At 42.6% G+C, this 24,208-nt stretch overlaps 2 protein-coding genes across 2 annotated transcripts in view; both read left to right on the top strand.

Annotated features, from left to right (window-relative positions):
• The window catches only part of ACVRL1 (activin A receptor like type 1), a 73,722-nt gene extending 63,314 nt beyond the window's left edge, over positions 1–10,408 (top strand). Inside the window, exons 8-9 of the mRNA XM_056848915.1 lie at positions 6,596–6,726; positions 10,181–10,408. Of these exons, the coding sequence (XP_056704893.1) occupies positions 6,596–6,726; positions 10,181–10,315 (266 nt within the window). The 3' untranslated portion in view covers positions 10,316–10,408. The remainder of the gene's footprint in view (positions 1–6,595; positions 6,727–10,180) is intronic.
• Positions 10,409–20,183: 9,775 nt separating this feature from the next.
• ACVR1B (activin A receptor type 1B) overlaps positions 20,184–24,208 on the top strand; it is a 64,112-nt gene continuing 60,087 nt past the window's right edge. The window contains exon 1 of the mRNA XM_056867066.1: positions 20,184–20,289. Within this exon, the coding sequence (XP_056723044.1) occupies positions 20,184–20,289 (106 nt within the window). The remainder of the gene's footprint in view (positions 20,290–24,208) is intronic.

Here is a 24,208-nt window from a genome sequence, read left to right as displayed (position 1 = left end):
TCAGTTTGGCTTGGCACGTTGGCTTGTAGTTCTACTAGGATTACTGGGTTCTATGATGGTTCTGTTGGGCTTGTGTTGATTCTTCCATTGGAGGCATTGTTTGACCAGTGATGTTTCATGCAGGCCAGGAAATAATGGAGGATGGGTAGGGGCACCTTGTTCAGGGGCCCATAGAATTGGACCTCTTGGTCCAATTGGTCCAATTACTTGAAATTTTGGGTGTATTTAAAGGACAAGCACCAGCAGCTCTACTGCAATTTTGGTGCCTGTACCTTCAAAAACAACCACTCCAGCCACCCAGAAATGTTCTCCATAGGGAATAATGGACCCAAAAATATTCAGATTCCTGGGGGGGAAAACCTGAATCTGAAATACCATATTGGTATTGGAATTCAGGAATATAGGTAATACTGATGTTTTCGGGGTCCAATATACCTAACTATAGGGGGGGATTTTTTCCCCACACCCCTAATCAGGACTTGATTTGTGTATGTGTCTGTATGCATCCACATTTTAAAAGGTGGAAACATTCAAAGTAAGTTAATTTATTGTTCCAAATAAAAAATAGGCCTATATTGGACATTCGTATAGAGCAGAAGTGATCTGATATGTACAATGGTTGCATTGATTCAGCAGCTCCTTCTTGAGCTGATACACAGGCTGAATCTCTGCCTAATACCAATTTGGAAATACAAGATCTGATTTGGGCTTGAATCCTGAAATTAATCCCAACACCACACTGTGGGGCTTCTGTAATTGTGGGGATCCTCCTCTGTCCCCAGTTCATAGCAATGCTTCCCATATTCCATTTGGACCTTCCCAACCCATAGGAGTTTCTTTTGCAGGTGGAGGACACCACCCCACTACCATCACATCAGTAAGCCACTTCAAAGAAAACATTCATTAATTCAAAAGCAGGCAAACCAACCCCAAGGCTCAGATTAGCCAGACTAATCCCATCTTCACTTCAAATTAAATATTGCCCATTAATAAGCCTATTACATTCTCACTTTATAGCCTTAAATTGTATGCCTATTAACTCTTTAAGTGTCTGAACATTTCCATCTGTGCTGTTGCTATTTTTTTTTTTACTCCCAGCATCTTCTCAGCATCATATCTTACAAAATATATACAGGGATATGGTTGCTTGGGAATGGTCTATGAGAGTTTTTTGCTTGTTTGTGTTGGGGTTTTTTTATGGTATTGATTAACCACTGCATTATGACTCTCTTTTAGTTAGTAACAAGGCAAGGATTGGTGCTGCCTTGACTACTGTGACGGTCAACATTCAAAAGCACATTATAAGCTGCAAATGGGTTAAATTCTTGAAGGGTGAGGACATAGGGAGACATTTGTGAGTCTGGATTAATTAAAAAGCCAGCTGCTGGAGGCTCCGAGGTGAGCAGAGGTTTTGTCCACTAGGTGATGCCAGAAGCACAATGAACCAATAATATTGTGCAGGCAACCTCTTTGTTCTCCTGTTATTCAGGCTGCAACAACTTCAGAAATACTGGATCAGTCTGGGCCATTAAGGGGGAAATTGCCCACTGAGTGGCTTCACAGGGCAATAGGCCTGAAGGGAGTTTACCTCTGAAGTCAAAATCTTTCTGGCAGAAATTCATTCATACTTTTCTGAGAAAAGCCCAGTGATGGAGACTTCATGCCCGCTGTTCTTCATAGTTGGTTGGGGAGCAGGAGTTGTTCCATCGTTATACCCAGTCCATGTGAGTGGGTCAGAAACTGTTACTGTTAGTTATTGTTCACACTTTACTCTGGATGTCTTCTTCTGGACTCCCTTCCAAAAGTCTGCGTGGGAGGTTCTGCCATATTCCATATCCAGATCATCTTTTTCCTTGTGGCTAGGATAAAATTGATACTTTGTCTCATACAATGTTGTTTAGGAATTGCTGGATCTTTACCTACTTTATCACGTTTATGTTGTGTAATAATTTTCAAAGGGATGTTATTCCCTATCTGATGCTAGACAGTTATCTGAATATAACCTTATTGTTTGCTAGATTTCTATCACATTTTCCTTTAGAAACTAATTTAGTATTCTTCTAGTTATTGCTCAAAATCTGTTGATCAGAGGAGCTCTGGAAAGCTCCCCACATTCCACCTCCAAATCTCCAAGAATTTCTCAGTCCAGAGTTGGCAACCCTATGTCAGAGACACAATCCCTTCCCCCAAATTAAAAACTCCACAGCAAACAAAGCTGAGCCGAGACCTGGATGGCCCAGGCTAGCCTGATCTCGTCAGATCTCAGAAGCTAAGCAGGGTCAACCCTGGTTAGTATTTGGATGGGAGACCACCAAGGAAGTCCAGGGCTGCTGTGCAGAGGAAGGCACTGGCAAACCACCTCTGTTAGTCTCTTAGCCATGAAAACCCCAAAAGGGGTCGCCATAAGTCGGCTGCGACTTGAAGGCACTTTACACACACTTAAACAAAGCTAGGAGGTAGCGTTGTTGTACATGCTTTGATAGTTTTATCACTGGCTGATCTTGTGCCAGTCACTGTCCTTCAACCTAACTTACCTCACAGGGTGGTTTGTGAGAATAAAATAGAGGCTCAAACTACAGCTTGGTCTTTAAAGGAAAGATGGGGGGTATGTGAAGGCTAGTGATGGATATTTGCAAGAGCTTTTTTATGTGAAGGAACAAGCCAAGATGGAATCTACCACCTGCCGTCTGAAATGGTGCAGGCCTTTCTTCTGCCTCAGCATCCAACTTGCCTCGTTCTGAATGTATGAGCCAGGAGGCCCTTAAAAGGTGCTAGACTGAAGTGATGGAAATTGGAAGAGCATCACTTCAAACTATGTGAGGAATGATCTTTTCAGAAATGTGAAAAGCTCTCTACATGTAGTAAAATTAAGCATAAGGACAAGAACTACAGTACACCTTTACCCTGGATTTGTGGGTTTACTACATGCAGGGAGCACTCAAAATCACTGAAAATACCCCACCCTGCTCCATCTTTAGTCTGACGTGGTACAGTCTAGAATTCTGCTTCTTCCATCTGCTGCTTCATTGTGCAGAAGGTGGAAAGTGACTGTTCATAAGTTACAGTGAATGCATACTGTACACACTTGATTTTTCTTTATATGTGTGTTGAGTAATTCTCATAGTACATTTAACACATGTACAGCTGAACGTGTGATTGAAGCCCTACATTCATCCAGATACTGGTCCCCAGTTTCATTTGTAAAATGAACATGCATTGTCTCTTTTCTACAAACAGATGTACATGCATTCACTGTAACAGATGAGAACAGACCTAATGTTGCCCTAAGGGGTGGCCAACATGCAGATGAATAAGTATTGTATTTCTACGCTTCAGTTTTATGCAACCTTTTCTCTAAACCAAAGGTAAATATGTAAAGAAGTCTAACAGTGCCATTCTAAGCAGAGCTACACCCTTTCTGGTTGTCCACTGACTTCAGTGAACTTAGAAGGGTGTAACTGCGCTTGAGATAAATCATGGCAAATAAATCATGGCAAAATGAAGAGAAGCTGCTACCTCTTTGCCATCACATAACATTAAGAGCCTGTGTGAATAAAGTTAAATGGAGTATTTCTTCCTCCTCAAATCCCCACACATATATACACAAATAAGAAAATCTTTAAACCTGAAGCTGCAGAGGGCAAATAAAGCTGGAACAGAGAGTTGGGAGGACAGTGCTGGAGACAAAGCAGAAAGTATTCCAGATTAACCCCCCCCCCCCCAGCCACCCACAAATACACACAAATGAAGGGAAGGGCCTGCCTATCTACCTTCTCCCCCACCTCCCACCCCATGATAATGCTAATGGATTCCCAACTCTGTGGCACCTCAGTGGACTGGGGATTGCTTGGGGTGTGTTCAGGGACTATTCATATGAAAGCCAGTTTTAGGCCTAGTGTAATTTTTCTATAAAACTGTACACAGATCGCTACTTACACAAAAACTCCAACCACCACCCCCGACAGAAAAGAGGAATAATCAAAACATTAATGGACCGTGCAAGACGGATCTGTGAACCACAGTTTCTCAAGGAAGAAACTAATCATCTAAATTACGCACTGCTAGCAAACGGCTATTCCAAGAATGAAATCAGAAGGGCCATTAAACCAAACAAAAATCAGAAAACTCAGGAAAAACAGTCTCCCATAGGAAAGGTATTCTTGCCATTTATTAAAGGAGTCACTGATAGCATGGAGAAACTTTTGAAAAAACATAACCTACAAACAGTGTTTAAACCCACCAAGAAAATACAACAAATTCTACAATCAGCAAAAGACAAAAGAGACCCCCTCACCTCTGCAGGAGTATATTGTATACCTTGCAGCTGTGGACAAGTTTACATCGGGACAACAAAACGCAGCATACAAACAAGGATAAAAGAACATGAAAGATACTGCAGACTGGGCCAACCTGAGAAATCAGCCTTGGCTGAACATGGACTGACACAAACAGGACACAGGGTCTTATTCCAAGACACTGAAAGACTGGACAATTCTACCAACTATTTTGTCAGATTGCACAGAGAAGCCATTGAAATTCATAAACATCAGCACAACTTTAACAGAAAAGAAGAGAGTTTAAGAATGAATAAGGCTTGGCTTCCTGTCTTGAAAACCTCCAGACTAACAAAGACTACAGTCAACAATAGCCATGCAGATTAGCTTTGGATTTCACACATTAACAGATCACTTCAGGATACAATAGTTCCATATTAACATACCACACCCTCATTAGCACATTATCTTGATACTCACAGGACAATGGTTAGCACATTACCTTTGTTACTTTTTGCAGGACAATGATTCAGCTCAAACCCAACCCCTTTCTGACTAAATATTCCTCTTCCTACACACTTGACACTGATAGACACTGTCCTTCAGTGTTACTCCTCTGAAGATGCCTGCCACAGCTGCTGGCGAAACATCAGGAAAGAAAATACCAAGACCACGGTTACACAGCCCGGATAACCTACGAGAACCAATGTATGCTATAGTCTGAACTTTCAATCAGGAGAGGAACCAAGCTTGTCAGAGCTTGGAAAGTACCTTCACATGTTACATAATTCACCTTCTGTTTTGGGGAAAAATTGGAATACATATAATTTTAAAAAATAAGTATAATCAAAGCTGTTCCCATAGCTTGATGATGGGAGGAAGGAGTCCGTGGTCCAAAATATTAATAAACATAGTACAACAGATATACCTTTGTCCCCCCCCCCCCAAAGGACAGATGTAAGTAGTTCTTACAGAAGTTATATTGGGGTTTTTCCCCAGCCTTAGAATGGTAACGTACAAAATATCCAAATTGTTCAGTTATATATGAATGGGGAGGGAATGCCGTTTTCTACCCCTCTGTTTTCATATTTCCCTCTTCCCCCCCTCCAGCAGCATCTACCTAGGAAAACTGTGACCTAGTTGTGTGGTGCTGGCCATGTTTAAAGGTTTTTCTGCATACCTAGGGTGTCCCCCAAGTTTGGAGAAGAATATCCTTTTTTTAAGCTCCTTTTCCTGAGCTTAAATCAGTTTGTAAATACATAAAAACAATAAAACAGTAAAAAATACACAAGCAATATACCTAATACAATGTGTGGTGCAGTGGTTTGAGTGCTGGGCTATGACAGGAGAAAACCAGGTTCAAATTCAATTACTAGGCACTCCTAATAACAGAGGGGGAGCCGTGTAAATTTATTGTAGCCAAACAAAACAGATGTCCTCCTATAACAGTCCAAACAGCTTTTCAAAAGGCAATTCTGTGTCGAGGAACAACTCAAGACTCTTCCTTGATTAGATAGGGTATCATATCACAATGTATTCAAGATGTGTGGTTTTGGATTTCCTTCTACAAAGCTCCCAGTATATTGTAATCAGCATACTTTTGTGCTGACACTTTGGTGTGACCAAAACAGTGATGCTCTAGTGCTTAGCATTTCAGTTTTGCAGAGATGTCAAATAGCTACCAATTTACTCTTAGGCCATTTACCAGGGTCAATTTTGATGCTCACTCAAACTCTTTTTTTAAAATGTGACTTTAAAAATGCCTATTTATGGTCCCGAAACAAAAGGAGAAATTCCACACCCCCACTTGCCTGCTCCTTTGTTCCTGTTTGCACAGCCATTAGCATGTGCATAGCTAACCCGCCGCTGTTATTTTGCATGGTTCCTTGAGGGGGATTCTTCATGGCAAACACCAAAGGCTGCATTAAATGGGCTCTTTAGTAATGCAAAGCAGGTACGCGCTGGCTTCGCAGTCACTTCCGGAATGCGGTTCAGCGTGAAAAATTCAAAGAAATATGCGGTAGCCTAACCTACCTCACAGGGTTGTTGTGAGGATTAAATGGAAGAGAGGAGAACAATGTAGGCCATTTTGGGTCCCTTGGGGGGGGGGAAGTAAAAGAAGTAAATACAATAAATTCCATCACCTGCATATTTCCACCCTGGGATCACACTGGAGTGAAAAAGAACAGAGAGAAATTTTCACACACAATAACAGATGTGCAGACCAGTCAAGCGCACAATAATTTGGACAGCATTCCTGCACAGGTATATACTTGCACTTCAGGCTTCTCCCCTCTCACACCTCTTTTTTCATCCTACAGGGATTGTTGAAGATTACAAACCTCCTTTCTTTGACATGGTGCCAATCGACCCCAGCTTCGAAGAAATGAAGAAAGTTGTTTGTGTTGACCAACAGACACCGACCATCCCAAATCGATTGTACTCTGACCCAGTAAGTGACCCACAGGAAGGGCAATTGGCATTGAACTCCTGGGCAGCCCAATGAGCCAGGACTGCCTTCGTACACTGTTCCCTATCCCTTTGAACAAAGGGCCCACAAAACAAGCATTGTGTGCACTGCCCCAGTTGAGCATGAATTGAATGTTGCATGTAACCTACCTGAGGGTAAACTGGGTGGCTCTGACTGTGCCCAGAGAGAAAGAACATTAAGAGCCACCAGGGTAGCCAAATTGGAGCCTGGAGATTTGCTTCAAAGCTACCAATTAACCAGGAGACGCAGCAGATTCTCCCACTGGCTCCTTGCCCCAGTCTGTCCGTTTCCCATCTCACCCCGCCCTGTTGTGGCAAACAGAACTGTAGCACTGCTGCCCAGGAGGCCAGACAGAGCTGAGGAAGCCGTAGTGAAGGCAAAGCTGCAGCAGATGCATCTCCTGCTAATCAGTATCCTTAAAAGGACAGAGCAGATCTCTGGGTTGCAACTTGGTAACTCACCAGAGTAGAAATGTTTTAATGAATAAATATAAATACACTATACAAGGATCAAATGTGGTATTGGATGCAGAATTCTGTACCCTGAGAATTTTAGGTTTTGATCCAGCCAGGTTTTCTGCAAGAGGGTTGGGGGGTCCATTCTGATCCCCCAAAAGGCTGTGCCGGGGGTCATGGGTTTCACATGGACAAAAGCTACATGGGATGTGGGCTGCAGTGAGGAGGAAAACCAGATAAGATTGAACAGGAAAAAAATACCCTTATTTGTAGGTAGCGGAGGCAGCTGTGAAGCTGATTTTATGTGAACAAGACCTGGTGCAACCTCAGAAACCAGAGGGAGATGATCAGAACATAAAAAGTGCCCTGCTGGAGCTGATCAATGGTCCATCTATTCCAGCATCCTATTTCCTACAATAGGCCACCCAATGCCTGTGGAAGATTCCTCTCCTCTAGTCAATACAACAACAGTGGTTTAGCAGGGCCCACCCCCTTACAATGTCCCCTTGCCTGGGTCTTGGGGGTTACATAAAGAACTGAGCTGCTGAGTTACTTAAGGAGAATTCTTATGTATTGTACCACACTCATATTCCAGTCTTCCTCCAAGAGCTCAGGATGGTGTGCATGAAAGACAGTATCCTGTCTTTACAACAACCCTGTGAGATATGTTGGGCTATGAGGCAGTAAATAGTCCAAGGTCATCCAATAAGCTTGATTAATACGAATTGGAACTTAGGTCTCCCTAACCCAAGAACTTTTGTCGCTGGTCCTGAAGTGGCAGGGAAGAAGAGACTGAAACTCAACTCAGAGCAACTGGCTGAGTTTCATAATGAAGGGAAGACTTGGCCTAAGATTCCCCAAAGTGCCCTGAGCCCTTTGCCTATGTTTTCACACACAAAGAAGAAAGCAGCTGAGGTACAGAATGAGGAAGGCCTGGACCACCTCTTGCCTTTTCCTAGCCCATGCACCGCCCTCAAAGCTGGTATTCTAGTTCACATAGCAATTGTTTTGGCTTGTCAACATCCCGAAACTCCTGCTTAGGTAACTGTTTTGCTGCAGGACATAAATGTTTAACCTATTTATGTAAAGCAGTTAGGATTGGACTTAAGGGCATGGATTGGTTAGATGCGGCTTTAGCATATGACAAGTGGGGGCTCATGAAAGTCATGGGGGGGACCCCATCTTTGCCCCCCACCATGGCTCCAGGCCTCACCCCCAGCCTCACTGTCTTGCCAGCTTGCCCTGTGTTATGCCAGGCAAGTGTGGCCAGGCCTCCCCCCCCCCAACCACTTACTTAAAAGCCTGGAGCCCCCAGGCATCCAACGCTGTGGTGGCGCAGCCCAGGAGCTGCTCCTGGCACCTGCAGCAACTGAAGACTGTTGTCTGAGCATGCGCAAACAAGGCTCTTTTAAAAATTGGGGGGGGGGGTTAAACCCCTTTTTAATTTCAGATTTTTCTGCAGACCCAGGGGGTCCCCTGAGTCTGTAGAAAAACCTGTTGGAGGTGAGTGTGCCCCCATCTGTGGATTTAAGCAGGGGACACACTTCACAATTAGACATATAGCTTTAGGGTGTTAAATCAGGATTTGGCTGCATAGCAAAGTATAACCTTTTCGCTGAATACTCAGGAAAAGTGCAAATTCTGCTATTAGTTCTACCTTTACAATGATATTACATCAAACAGAAGCATAGTCATCTGCAGTGGCAACGTAACCATAATCTTCTTGATCTAATTTTTCCTGATCGTAATAATGAGACGTGAAAATAGGTTTGTGGGGTACCATAAATACTACTGTTGCCACCAGGTATCATCTACAGCAAACATCTGAGGTGAATCTAGAAGTTCTTCGGGTGAAATCATCAGAAATTTTTGAGAGAAACAAAAAATGGTTTCATAAATTCCCACCACGGGACCCACAAATAACACTGATCATTCTTCAGGGTTTTCTGTGGATGTCACCTGCATCTCACCAGCACTAGTTGTGTGATTGGACTAGAGCTGGACTAGAACCGGGGAGACTTGGTTCGAATCCATGCTCAAATCCTTGCTTGCCATGAAACTCATTGGATGATTTTGGGCCAGCTATTGTCTTTAGGGTGCCCTGACCTGGATGGCCCAGGCTAGCCTGATCTCATCAAATCTCAGAAGCTAAGTAGGGTCAACCCTGGTTAGTATTTGGATGGGAGACCACCAAGGAATACCAGGGTTGCTGTGCAGAGGAAGGCACTGGCAAACCACCTCTGTTAGTCTCTTGCCATGAAAACCCCCAAAAGGGGTCGCCATAAGTCGGCTGCGACTTGACGGCACTTTACACACACACACTCTTTAGGGTGCTGACCTGGATGGTCCAGGCTAGTCTGATCTCCTCAGATCTCAGAAGCTAAGCAGGGTCAGCCCTGGTTAGTTACTGGATGGGAGACCACCAATGAATGTCATGGTTGTTGTGCAGAGGGAGGCAATGGCAAACCACCTCTGTTAATCTTTTGCTTTGAAAACCCTATGGGGCTGCCATAAGTCTGCTGTGACTTAACAGCACTTTATACACACACTCACACACTTTAGGCTTAAGCTACCTTACAGGGCTATTGTAATAAGAAAAGGGAAGAACCATGTATGTAACTCTTGAACATCTAGAAGAAACCCTTCATAAAGGGAAAAGTTGATAAGGCTGAGGGTTGGAGTTGCCAACAAATTTTGTCTTAAGGCAATTTATGAGGTAAATTGTGAAGAAGAAACTCAGGAGAAACATCTGAGGAATTTTGAGGGAAGAAATAGAGTTTCAATGCAGCTATCAATTCCTCAGAGGGAATTTTGCATGATTGTAATTGATACAATACAAACACAGGATTCGAGTTACATGGAATGATCCTAACTGGAAATCTAAACTATCTGAAAGTTGCAATTGTTTCTCCATGACAATAATGTTTTTTTTCTCCCTCTCCCCCCCTTATGCCCCCCAGACTTTGTCTGCCCTGGCTAAGATCATGAAGGAATGCTGGTACCAGAGCCCCTCAGCCAGACTTACAGCTTTGAGGATTAAAAAGACACTGAAAAAGCTCCGCGACTCCTTCGACAAACCCAAACAACACTTCTAGCTGCAGGCGCTGCCTCTGGGACCAGGGATCAGATTTCTGACTTGTGGGCTCAGCAAAAAGTTCAAGGTCACCCCTTCTCCTTTCAGTGCAGGTCCTGGCCTCTGTGGTTACAACAAACCATGTCTGAAATCTAGCCAAGAAGACTTGGGCTACGGCCCCCATGTCAGGGAGTGATCCTTTGCAGGAAAAGAATCACAGAACAGATGACAGCCATGTATTTTGCTTCAGGCACTTTTAATTTGTTTTCTTTAACAACAAAAATGGGGGAAACATCACCCACCTCTCCCAGCACATACATTAATATAAATACCCTCCAGATCTGTAACCTGACGCCAGGCCGTCTCGCCACCAACGCCTGCAAAATGGGAGGGATCGTACTTGTAAAAAGCACAGCCGCTCTGCCCATAGGGGTTCTTCCTTGGAAACACCAATTAAGAGCCATTCATAAGCCAGTATTTAAATTGAGCCTGTAGGATTTGTGTGCATCTGTGTACATCTATAACATTTGGGGGGGGGGGGCGCACACATGCATGCATAGAGGACAAAGCAAGAGAACAGATGTAAAGGCAAGTGCTTGCAAAAGGGAGATACGATTTACACATACCCATATTCATGTGCCAGAGATGTTTGGTATGCATATGAAATGTGTATACAAGTGTGTCATTTTCTGTATGTGAAGAATCACATGGAGGAATATGTGTGTTTATATGTAAGTGTAACCACCCCCCCTCACATATCCCATAAAATCATTCTGGGGCTGTGGTGGATTCAGAGAAGCTAACTTGATTTGGTAATGAACAGGTAAGCCATTCAATGGGATGGGTCAGAACTGAGAGGAATATGCTCCACAGTAGAGCAGGCATTAGAGACTCCCCTGAAATTGCTTTTGCAAGAGGCAGGCAGGGTGATTAATAAAGGTGGTCCCATTTCCTGCTTGTCTTGCCCAGTTTTTTAGATAGCTGCTTGGTGACATGTACACACAAAGGTGAATAATTAGGTGAAATAGCTCCTTGCATCCATTTCTGAATCTTCCCCATTTTGCCATCCTTTGGAAGACTGGTTAAACCTGTGAGTGCTATGTTCTCCAGGGCCTCTCTGTTCACCAGACAGTGGGGAAAAGTGGCCAGAAAAAACACCTGCATGAAACAGACCTAAGAAACGTGTAGTCTCTATGCAAACATCATGGTTTGTTTTCCTTCACCATGGTTAGGCGGCACAGCTGAATTCCTGAACCATGATTAAATATTGGCCAGGATGTGGAACCTTGGCATGGGTTTTCAAGCCTGGCTTGCAGTTGATCTGTGCCATGCAAATCACAAACAAGGCATTTTCTACTGCCTTTCTTGCCTCTCTGCTTCCTGTTGTTCTCTTACTTGGCAAGTTCAACCATGGTTGCCCTGTTTTTGAGATCAGCTAGAATTAAGGAAACAAATCAGGGTTAGTGTTAATCATGATTAAGTAATGTCTGTTTGGGGCTTCAGTCATGCTGTGATGGTATTACTTGCAGGGCAGCCCTTTTTATGTGACTGGAGCCTATGTGAGGCAAACATACATGCACATCACCTGTAAACATCTGAACCTGGGCATGGTGGTGAGAAGTCTACCTTTTTGATAATGAGACTAGGTAAAATCACAATCTCAAAGAAGAGATGGTTCAAACATTAAGAGCAAAAGGAATGCAACAGTTGCAAGCCCCATGTTGCACATTTGTCCAGTCACATATAAAGGAGATTCTCTGGGGCAGATGCTGCCAGGGATGTGCTGAGCAGACATTCTTCATGAAGTTGAACATGTGCATCTGTGTGCAGCTTGTGAACATGTATGAATACCACTATTTTTTTAAAAAAAAAAATTTAAATCAGGATGGAGGGTTGCAATATTTTAAACAACTCTAATACAGAACTTTTGATTTTAAGAGACAAAGGAAAGATGTCAACTGTAGAAGTCAGTGCATATTCATTTAGCACAGTTAACACTATTTTCTCCAAGGTATTAACCTTCCCTGCCTTATATTTACACCTGCATATAATATACCTGTGTCAGGGCAGCTGAGTAAAGCAGAGTGAAAGACATGTAATCACATTTCACAAAGAATACTCAAAGTTGCCTTAGAAATTGTCATTATTTTGCACAGAAATTATTTTGTATTTATTAAATTTGTACCTAAACACATTTTACAATTTTTTTAAAATTTTTGCATGAGTAATATTATATTTGAGCAAATATTTCCATGGGAAAAATGCAAGAAAAGGTCTCCATGTAGGATCTTTGTTGAAATTACAGAATTTTATTTTGAATAAAACAATATAGTGTAGTTAGTCAAATGTTCTGTAATGGGAAGAGGGAGGAATGCAAACAAAAGTAAAATGTCCAAAAGATGGAAAATGAGAACCTCTTGAAATATGAAGCAGGAAAACAAACTGCAATCCTTCATGCTGTTAAGTTGCTTAAACCCCATTGAAGACAATCAAATAGTTGTTTGCCTGCTCACCTATGGCAAGTAATAATTACCTCCAGTAGAGAAAGTTTATAAAGGTTAATTCCTGTTTACTTTTAGGTAACTAACATAGGGGTGATTGGACAGGTAGCCTAAGAACCGTTTTTGTGAGCTAGTACATTTCCTAGGTTTATTTGCTGGGAGATAGGAACGTATCCAAAGCACACCTATAATTCAGATGGAATGTGAAAGGCTGGGGTTCAATGGCAGAACATGTGCTCTACATGCAGAAGGTCCTGGCTTCAATCCCCAGCATTTCCAGTTAAAGAAACAAGTAGTAGGTGCTGTGAAAGATTTCAGCCTGCGACCCTGAATATCACCTGCCTCTAAATCCAATCAAGTACTTTGGGGGCAGAGTATTAGGTGCCTGCTTTGGGGGATGGGGGAAAGCAAGAGTTCACATTTTGTTCTATTATATCTGTCTGAAGGAAGGAAACCCCAACTTCGGGAAAGCCCTCTGCCACTATCACAACAGCATGAGGCCAAGAACTCAGCTGCTGGAGGGTTTGGTAGCCAGTGGTGTTTGCAACCAGCAGGCAGTTGGCTATCACAGAAGTGTGTCCAAAATATTATGACTGGCTCCATGTTTTATTTTCTGTTTAGCCTGGGAAGCTGTGAGTTCCATGTGTCTGGCTAGATCATTTATCAGGCCATGGATGAACAAATATTTGCAAATCTGAAGAACTCGATCTCTTTGCCAGTTCCCAAAGTAGATGTTGACTCAGCCACAATGACAGTAGCATCCTGAAAAGCCTATGGAACTCGGATGCTATTCCAAGGAGCAGGCATCCCTGCAGACTTCCATTCCACTTGATTTGCTATCATAGCTCTGCTCTCAAAACATCCAGAAGTTCTGCTGCATATTTTTTTATTTAATCAGCAGTTTGCTGATGTGCATCAACTTCTTGCATGTCTAATAACTTTGTGTGTCCAAAATAAGCTGATAGGAAGAAACTAAATATAGATTATTTCACATGGTGGAAATGAACTGTTCTGGGTAGAATGTAGATAAAGAGACAAGTTAATATGGAATGAATGGAAACTCTCCAGTCACCACAGCCACTGATACAATTACAAGCAGAAGTGTGTTAAAGAACTGGGAAGGAAAATATAGATCGCTCCTGTTTAATACAGGTATTGCGCTCGTCATATCTGCCATATCAAATACAGAGCAAAATGAAAGCTTTCCTTACATAATGCAGGTGTTTTCCTCCACATGTATTTATTAAAATCTATATCATATTTGCATGTTTCCCTCGATGTTTTGGGGACATGCAATGGACACAACCTGGGAAACCTCAATTGTCCACAGCTTTCCAATGTAGATCAGCTGTGTGTTTATAGCCCACATGTCACACTTTGCAGCACTAGAAGCAGTGTTTTAAAAGCCCCTCATACACACACACATGCACACAACCACCATCCCCAGAAAAAGAGCAGCTTAAGGGATAGAAGTATTTCTATCTGGGAAACCATGCAGGAAGCCAGGGCTAAAGGTCTTCTGCCCATCCTTGATTTAAATCATTCCCACCCACCCCAAACTGTGGCTTGTTTAAAAAAAAATTAAAGATGTTGAAAGCTCCAGTTATGGAATTCTAGCATCTCATCTGCTTATACTGTGCTCATACTCACTACTTTAATTGTACTCATTCTCCTTATGAGTGCAGTCAGTGCTGCTTGTATTCTATAAGTATGCAGTCATACTGCAAGTAATGAATTTGTTAGCCAATGCAGAATTCTCCATCTTGAGAATCACAGCTTTCATTTTGAAAAGCAAAAGCAAACATCTAGCCCTTATGACTATACAGATGAACTCCAAAACACATAAACAGCCCTTGCTGTACTCAGTGGGCAGAGCAGGACTTCCCATAATTAAGGAAGTGGGCTTCAATACCTGGCATAGTCTTCGTCTCTCAATATAGCTAGCAGAAGCAAAAGAAATTATGCACAATCAGCAAATGTCCGGTTTTGGTGCAGAATTTGGATGATGATGATGGTGATGATAGGGATACACAGCCTTGTGTATAACTATGGATTTAGCAAATCACATGTCCCACCACTGAAAATCAATGGGTCAAAATCTATGCATTATCTTTTAGTAAGATCAACCAGAGTGGCACAATGTAAAATCTTTTTCAGTTCTCCAGAACTCTTTATTCAGCTGGATATTGGAGGGAGGGGGGAGAGAAAATGTTATTTGAGGCCATGATCTTGAGGACATTCACTGACTGTTGGGAAAGTCATCCAGATGTAGAAAATGCTAGGGCACAGGATGGAGTTAGCGTTGGGCAGCTTTGGGAAGAAGAAAATAATGATAGCCTACATTGTGAACATAAAAACCAGTGATGAATCAAATGTTTTCATCACATCAAACTAAAAACATAGGTCTGCCAAAAGGCGTGTGAACAGAAGAAAAAGTAGTAGTCTTGAAACGAACAAAACTAGAAATTAATTTGATGGACTAGGTTGGGAGCTGCACTAGTAATATTACCTGGATAGGATTCTTTCCCCAGGTCATTTTTCTTCAGTTAATCAATCGCTATTTTTCCCCTGTTAAATTTTGGTTTTCCAAGTAGATAGAAGTTTCAAGTAGCTGCACTGATCCAAAGTAAAATCCAGCCCACTTCCAACAAAACCATGTAATTCCCTATAAACAGAAAGCTCAAAAACCCATACACTATTTTATGTCATTTTGTCTGGTTTGTTTTTGGAATTTGCTTTGGACCAACACAGTTACTTGGAACTGTGGAAATCCTGTTGTTTATGCGGCACATTATGCATCCAGCAACTTTCTAGGCCATTATTAGTCAATCCACTCCATCTAGAATGTAGGAATTTCCTGTTAACAGCAGCAGTAAAAGGAAGGGGAGGATCACAGTGCAGGATCACAGACCTACATCCTTCTGAGTCCATTAGAGTCAATGGGCTTAGAATTACTCTGTTTAGGATTGCACTGTACATGATTCAAGAGGAATTTAACCAAAATGTTGAAATGACTCTTTCATTTCTATTATCCGATAAAAGTTGTGATGGCGCAATATTCCCCTCCCCCACATTCCAGTAATGTTGCAAAATGTTATAAACCACCCAGAAATTGATTGGCCTATCAGACAACCACTCGTTATCTCAAGTTCTGTGCCATAAATTAAGCAAATGATTCTGCCTGCCATTTTTTTTTCTGGTTAGCAATTTCAGGGCCTTCCTCATGATAAAAATGTCAACTATTTCATTTTTTAAACCAAATGGATGTGATTGTTAAACAATGAGAGCAGTCCAATGAGCCTCAATTGGCTAATTAGGGAGGGCAGAATTTTTTTAATTACACACACACAAAAACTGTTTTGGAAACCAACTTAAAATGGTGACAGTTGCTTTGCCTGTGTGCTGAGCTTAAATTTCAATTCTTGACTTAAACACAGACTCTCTAGGTTGCAAAACCCAAAGGCCAAGCAAAAATATTTAGGGGTTTAATGTGTTCTTTTTTAAAAAATTAGGGACATATAAGATTGCCAACAACTGGAGAAAAATGTCCTGTAGCTTGAATAGAGGCTTAATGGATGTTATTTACCAGGGGATGTTATATACCTCCAGGACATGAAAAGCTTTAGCTGCCCATTTCCACACATTAAGGGGGCAAAACATTTTTCTCCAGGCCTGTTGACCGCTTTGGCAGTGTATGGCAGCTCTAGTGTCTTCCATAAAGATATAGGAAGCGTTTCTACCACTTTAAGACAAGGAAGCAATGCTGGAAGAAAAAAGACCCTGAATTCAGAAGGAAAGGATATGGAAGTATGTAGTTTATTCAATTAAGTTCTATTTGTGTTTGAAATAGCTGAAGATGGCAGCTTCTTGTCAAAGTCTATCTTGTCTATAGACTAGGGATGTGCACCAAAAAGACACAGTATTTTTTGGATCTGGATATTAGGGAGCCGAAAAATATCAGTATTCCCAGTTATCTGGGTTCCAAATACCAGTTTGGTGTCTGAATCCAAGTTTGTTTGTTTTTTTGGGGGGGGGGGAAGAGCTGCTGGGTGCCTGTCCTATAAATAACCCCCCTCTGAACAAGGTGCCCTCAGCCATCCTCCATTTTTTCCTGTTGTGGAGGGGGGAATTCCATGCTTTCTCCAAGACAAAGAATAGCCAAAGACTTAAGAGCAAGCCAAAACCTCTCAAAGCAGTCAGAACCAATAAGCCCAAGGAACCAATGCAGACCCAGGGAATCCTAGCAGAACCATGAGACAATGTGGCATGCCTACCACAACTGTACAACCTAAGAATCCAGGCCAATATCAAACTAGAGAATCCTCCAAACCAAATTGGAATGCTGTTGCAAGCCCAATTGTAAAATAAGTGAATCCAAGCCAATGCACAACCTGAGAGTCTACAGCAATGTCAAAACAGAGAATCCACTACAAATCATAAACCTGATACAAACCAACTTGAACAAAGAACACAATATTGCAAGATCCACAGAATTAATTTCAAAGCACAGAATCTAAGCAGACATCAACCTGTCAAGCCGCTATCAAGCCTTGGAAAGAAGACACTGACAGAGACAAAGCAAAATTCAAGAAAAAAACACCAGTCCTGGGAGGCTTAAAATGCTGGCTTCCGATATTTCCTGTTACTCCCAATTTCCTGGTATCCTGGAAAAACCCAGATACCACCAGGAGGCCCAAATATGTCCTGAAAATACCAATAAGGTGAACTTGTGGGCACTTCTGGAATTTTGAAGACAAGTAGCTGCCACCACAAAATGGCTGCCATGGGGGTTGGGACTAATTACAAGATATTTGGAGTTTCTAGGCCAAGCACCCTCCTATGATGGAGACAGCTGTTTCTGAACGTGTGTTTCTTGTAGACTTTTTTACTCCAATGAGATGGAGGAAAGTCAGGAATGGCTCTTTGCTTTAGGGAACAGATACTCTGAGGAAGGAGGAAGTGATCTCCAGAAAATACATCAGCAGGCACCATGTTGGGGTTCACTGCAATAATTCATCAGATATTGCCATTCTCAGTCAGTCAGGAACAACACTCTTTAACTCTTGACTCCTCTGGGAAGTGGAACACACTTCTTTAGAGAGGCCCACTTGACACTTTGTGAACAACTGATCGAGTTATCTCATAATTAACACTGTCTTCTACCATCCACTGATGCAACAGTATTGTGGATATGAAGGAATATTTCTGTAACAACAAGGGGAGGACCAAAAACCCCCAATGTATTTAACTGAAATATCAAAAATTTAGTCTTAAATGGAGTGGAACTAACTCCTTTCATCTCAGTAAAAAAGTTTATTTATCAGCCATCCCTTATTAGCAGTCTCAGTACCTCCCTTGGTTAGATCCCTGCAGCTGGGGAAGCTCTCTTCTTTTAAGCTTTGGAGGCCTGGTATAACTCTGCCCAAGTGCGCACACACGTACAGATGAGAAATTCCACAAGTGAATCATGAGCTCAGTCTCCAGAAAGAATTTAGGATGGGGATTGTCTTTAAGTCTAGGAATGCAACTGCTCCAGCAGCACATATACTCCCCAAGGGACCAGTAGCACAATGCCTATGCATCATGGCTGAAAGAAGAAATGGTGTTCTCAACTTTGTTGCAACCAGCTGCATTTTAATTAGAATCCAACACTGTTCTGTGATGCATCTCTGAGGAGTCACTAGCATGGTCTGGAATGGACCCAAACCTGCCGTCAAGCTCACTCTCCTCTGTTAAGCCTGCATTTAGCAGGTTTGGTTTGAATGGTGGAGGCTGAAAATAGATCATCAGCCCTATGGGTATCCAGTGTCATTGTGTCTGCATTCATATGCAAACAGCAGAACATATAGCTCTACCATAACAAAAATACTGAGTTTTGTGCTCTGTTGCTCCCTGAAATTTGAGCTTCTTAATTTCACCTCCCCACCCCACATACAGCCACATAGTAAAAAGTTAGCACCATCCAGATGTTACAATTATATTTCATAAAAAGCATAGTGGGAACTGCACACATGTTGCAATGAAAATGTGGCTTCCACAAAAAGGACTGGCTCCCACATATGTATCACTTCCCTTTTCAACATTTGATTGCTGTATGCATACGGTCATCTCTTGAGACTGATACATCAAGTGGCAAGTTGCATGTGTGAAAAGATCACCACAAATATGGAACAGAAAGATCTTTAGTATCACATTACCTTGAAGATCCAATTGCTTTGCATGCATTCAGCTGCCAGTCAATAATCCAATGTATTGAAATCAAGTAATTTATATGTGTGTATGAAAGAGGACTGGCAGCTGAATATGTGAACTAACTTCAATGAGAAGCTTCATTTGAGGTACTATAAAACTTGTCTCTGTGGCATTGCATCTGTGATGTCCCATTCACACAGGCAAAGCACCACTTGGTGTTACAGTCCTGAACTGAGGAGGACTGCACATGCATGGATGAGCCAGGACAGAGTGACTGGCTGGCCTTTTATTAATTTATGTACTGTATTTATTCCCTGCTTTTTCCCCAATGGGGACCCAAAGCAGCAAAATAATTTCCCCGTCCTCCATTTTTTCCTCACGTCAACCATGTGAGGTAGGTTAGGGTGAGTTATGCTATTTTTAAAGGAGAAAACTTGAGTTTTAATTTATTTTTTTTAACTGGCTGTTGGCCCACAATGCCACTTCAATATACTGTGGATTCTTGGATTGATCTGATGCCTCGCCTGTCACTCACAAGGGGCAATTAATACTTCGGGAACCAGATTTCCACCCCTACCCCCTCAGTCTTCCAAGCATGAAATCTCTCCCTTAGATCCCGTGCCTGTTTTACACATCTGCAGGCTCACCATCTGGCATTTACAGTGCGTGACAAAACAGGAGTCCAGCAGCTCCTTAAAAGTTAACAAAATGGACTTCAATATCAGTTGTCATGAGTCAGAATTCACTTCATCAGAAAACGCTGCACGTATCGCCTTTTCTCTGCCCATGCAATCACTGCAATAAAGCCCACGCTGAACACTCGCCCACCCTTGCCTACATGCCCCTATGCAAAGCGTGCAAAAGCGACAGTTGGTAACGCACACAAGCAACCACGAGCACGCCTTTGTGCTGCCGTGCTCGCCGCACGCGCGCGCACACACACACACCCTTTGTCTGGCGACACTCGCTGACTTGTCGGCGGACACCTTGCCGTATCCCCCCGCCCTTCCCTTTAAGAGCCGGCGCCGCCTCCCCTTTAAGCCCGGCTGGGCTGAAGACCGCGTCGCTCTCGCGTTCCCCTTGTGCCTGACTCGTCTCGCGCGGCTGCTGCGGCGGCGGCCGTTGTTGGCGTCTCAGCCGAGCCCTGCGAGCGACGGCGAAAACGAGGCTGCCGCTCCCGCCGCCGGGGCCGGCGCCATGACGGGGGTCTCGCCCGGAGCCGTTTCACGGCCCTCCTCGCCGCTGCTCGGGCTGGGGCTGGTGGTCCTGGGGCTGGTGCTTGGGGGCCACCGGGGGGCCCAAGGTGAGCGGAGCGCGGATTGGAGCAGAACCTTATCCAACATGGCGGTGGTCGCTTCAGCGTGGGGGTGGGGCCCGGACTATTGTGGAGGGGGCTCCGGGGAGAATTCCTGGGGGGGGGAGGGGAAGGGGGGCTCTGAAGAAGGTGTCCGGGACACTGGGGTCGACCCCTTCGCGGATTTATGAGGGCGTGTGTGTCACTCCTCGTGTCTCCCCCGGGTACTTCCCTTAGTGGGGCTTCTTCTCTTCGGGAGCTGACGGAAGGACCCCCGCCCTTAGTCTTCTCCACAGGGGCTGAGGGCTCCTACCTGGGGAACTGCCCTGGGGGAGGGGGTAGTGTTGGAGAAGTCACGTTGGCACGTACAGGGGTTGTGTGTGGTTTGGCCGAGAGGTGCATGCGGCGTAGGGCAGATGCGTGATTGGGGTGGGGAGCCTAAGACAAAGTACGGGTTTTAAATGGAGTGCTTCATAATGTAGGGGAGGTTGTGACAGGCGGTGGGAACTGCTTCCGCAAGGGGGAGAATGAAGGATTAGGACGCCGAGCCTCACATCTTCCTCAAAGGAGGGGAGCTCTGTAGCGTGCTCTCTGTGATGTATTTAGGAGGAGCGGTCACACTGCCCATAGGGTTGGCTGCTTGGAAGAATCACCGCAAATCAGAATTGGTTCTGAAATAATAATCAACAAATACCTGTTTTAATCAATAACATTATCAGTCGTGTCCATAAATGTGTAAACTGTTTTTTTTTTTTAAAGGCAAATGATACTGGAGTTTTAACCTTTTTAATAGGCTGTAAGCCCAGAATGAAGTTTCAGTTCATCCTATGTAACCTGGTTTCTGGGATTGACCTAATGCTTCATTTCACTGTAATATTCGGTCAGGTGTGGTGACACCAGATACTTCTTGACGTCTCAACAAAGACATAAATAAGGAGCCAATCAAAAACCAGTTCCTTATTTGCAGGAGTGTTTCCAAAAAAAGTGAGCCATCTTTGTTTAGAACAAACTGTACATTTACGAAAGTTCAGGTGGGGCTAGCCATCGTACTGCATGAAATAGTATTTTCTGGTTTATAAGACAAGTGCTGTGGGGTGAAACATAAAGGTTTATTCAATAGTAATGTTTGGTCAGAACTTTACCATAGAAGGACAGTCCCATTTTTACCTACTGGAATCGAATTGAATTTATCCCAAATTTTACTTTTTCCATATGGTAAACTGATTGAGTGGGAGGGAAGGCAGCATGGTATAGCCCGATCTCATCAGATCTCGGAAGCTAAACAGGGTCAGTACTTGGAAGGGAGATCTCCAAAGAAGACTGCAGAGGGAGGCAATAGCAAACCACCTCTGTTTCTCACTTGCCTTGAAAGCAAGGGTTGCTGTAAGTCAGCTATGAGTTGACATCACTTTACACACACAGACTGATTGAGTGGTTCACTTTGTGTTCAGCCCACCAGCCAGCCTGAGATGAATTAACCCACTTCTCATTATGGATGTTCCTGATTACTTGGGGGTATGGTGAATTATTCATTTAATTACATAGCAAAAGTCAGGCCAGATTTCACCCTGGCTAAAAGCTCTCTCAAGGAGACAGATCTATGTAGGATTTTTATCATGGATAAGGAACTGGGAGTAATTAACTTCAACCTTGAGGATGCAGAATTAGGGAGTGGCATTGCAAAGAAGAATTTGATTTTTTATTCTAATCAGATGAGTAGGGGCATAAGGGATATGATGGAGTACTGATGCTTAATAGATAATATATGACAGCTTCCTATAGGAATTGGCACAGTTTGAAAGAAGACCTCGTTGTGTTCTTGGATGATAATGATCAAAGCTATGTGCTTAATCTGTTGTAATATAAACCAATTGCCTTGGTTTCTGAAGACTGATAACCATTAGAATAATGTGGCATTTCAGAGATGTTGTTATTGGGACATTTAATGTAAACACCTACTTATTGTTGTAGTGTTTTAAAATTAATATTTTTGATTAATAAAAATGGACAAAATATTATTTTAAAATTAAAGTCAGCCACTCTTGAAACTTTTCCTCTTAAAAATTGACATATCACTACCCTGTGTTGGTGACTAGCAGTTCAAGAATGGTTTCCACTACTATGACTGGGGTACCTTTTAAAAGAGTGAGCAGAAAATCTTTCAGTCCCATCCTTAAACCTGTTTGGAAGTAAATTCCATCAATCTCTGTAGGATTTACTTCCTGATCAGGATTTTACACTGAGGCTCACATCATTAGCACTTTTGCATAGTGTTACCCCTTACATCCTGGATATGTAAGATCAGGTTTCTCATTACTTTATTAGGTAGCAAAGGTTTTCACTGTGGGTAAAATCAATGGTTATGCTCACATAAAAAGAGTGTATGCTTGAATATGCCGTAGACTAGCACAAGATTCTATAAGTAACAGTGTAGGTTCTAGGTGGTGGTAATCTCTGATGGGTATGAGAAAAAACTTTGTGATCTTTTGGTCTTCTGAACCCTCCATTTCATCTTTGGTGGGCAGCAAAGGTGTCCATATCTGGCACTTTGTTATCTAGGTGTCTTTCCAGTGAAGGCTATAATAAGCCCTTAAAGCAATTTGTCATTGCAGCTTTGGGTTGTTAAATAAAGCCTCCAAACTACCACCTTCCAGATCAGTGGACAGAATTTGCGTTAGAGATTCTAAAGGACGTTTCTCAAATAATTAAATGTGAGGGTTTTTTGAGGGTAAACAGTTGTGTACATGAAGTCCATCCAGGACTGAGCTTATCTATCATTGTCATGCTTCTAACTGCTCTGGAAAGTTCATATGATTTCCTTAATTTTGGGAGACTGTTCAGAAAATAAACAGGAACTGGGAAATTGACTTCATTTTTGTTTGATGTTTTGTTTCAGTAGGCGGCCTCTGTTTCCAACAAATGCTGTATGTATATTTTGATTAACAGTATTCCTTGGTGAGGTGTGCATGCAGCATGGAGAAATGTGCTGATGAAAGGTGTGGGTAGGCGAAAGCCTCTTAACAAGAGGAACAATAAATGGGAAGGACTGTGTGAAGCCTAATCAATCTGCTTCAGCAGCCACAACGTTCTATTACTGATAGTTTCTTAGAACAAGGTTTTACTCAGTCCAGATTAGCGCTGAATAGAATACAATTTATACTTCAGGACTTTCCAAGAAAGATATCACTTAAATGGGAATTGAATGCACTGTCCAAAAAAAGTTTGAACTACTTTATCTAGATGAGTTTCTCCCCCCACTCCTCACCCCCCCACACACTTTTGGCAATGGGGATGAATGTCCAGTTGTAACAGCCCTGGGGAAATTGCTCTTGCAAAAGACTTCTAGTAAAAAGTAGACAGAGTTCACGAGGTGTCAGTGAGTGAGATGATTTCCTCTTTCATAGGTTCATTGAGTTTGTTTTCTATGGTTCTGAGCTGTTCTGTTCCAATAGAGCAAGCAATAATAACATAATTCTCTGAGGCAAGTTGCACTAATAGTAAGGCAGTGTAATTGTACACCAAAGTAAGTAGAATGTTGGCAGCCTAGCCTGTGGCCTCACACTACCTCCTATTGGCTAGAACTTGAAAGCAGTGTGTGTGTGTGTGTGTATGCTTCAGCCGCAACATTCTATTACTGATAGTTTCTTAGAACAAGGTTTTACTCAGTCTAGATTTTTATTTATTTATATAAATAAATAAAATTATTAATTTATTAATAAATAAATTTTATGTGTGTGTGTGTGTGTGTGTGTGTATATATATATATATATATATAAATTGTGAGGAGAATATTTTACTCACAATGCAAGTGGAGATATTGGACCATACCACAGCTTAGGAAAAGGGTCACGTTCCTTCAGCTCATTTTAATTTTCAGTCATTTTACCAGAACCTGTTCAAGGTCTGACATACACCCTCTTCCGCCAAC

Source organism: Euleptes europaea, chromosome 1 (genome assembly GCF_029931775.1).
Source record: "Euleptes europaea isolate rEulEur1 chromosome 1, rEulEur1.hap1, whole genome shotgun sequence".
Classification (NCBI taxonomy): Eukaryota; Metazoa; Chordata; class Lepidosauria; order Squamata; family Sphaerodactylidae; genus Euleptes; species Euleptes europaea.
The sequence above is the reverse complement of the archived record's forward strand: the minus strand, read 5'-3'. Positions and strand labels throughout refer to the sequence as shown.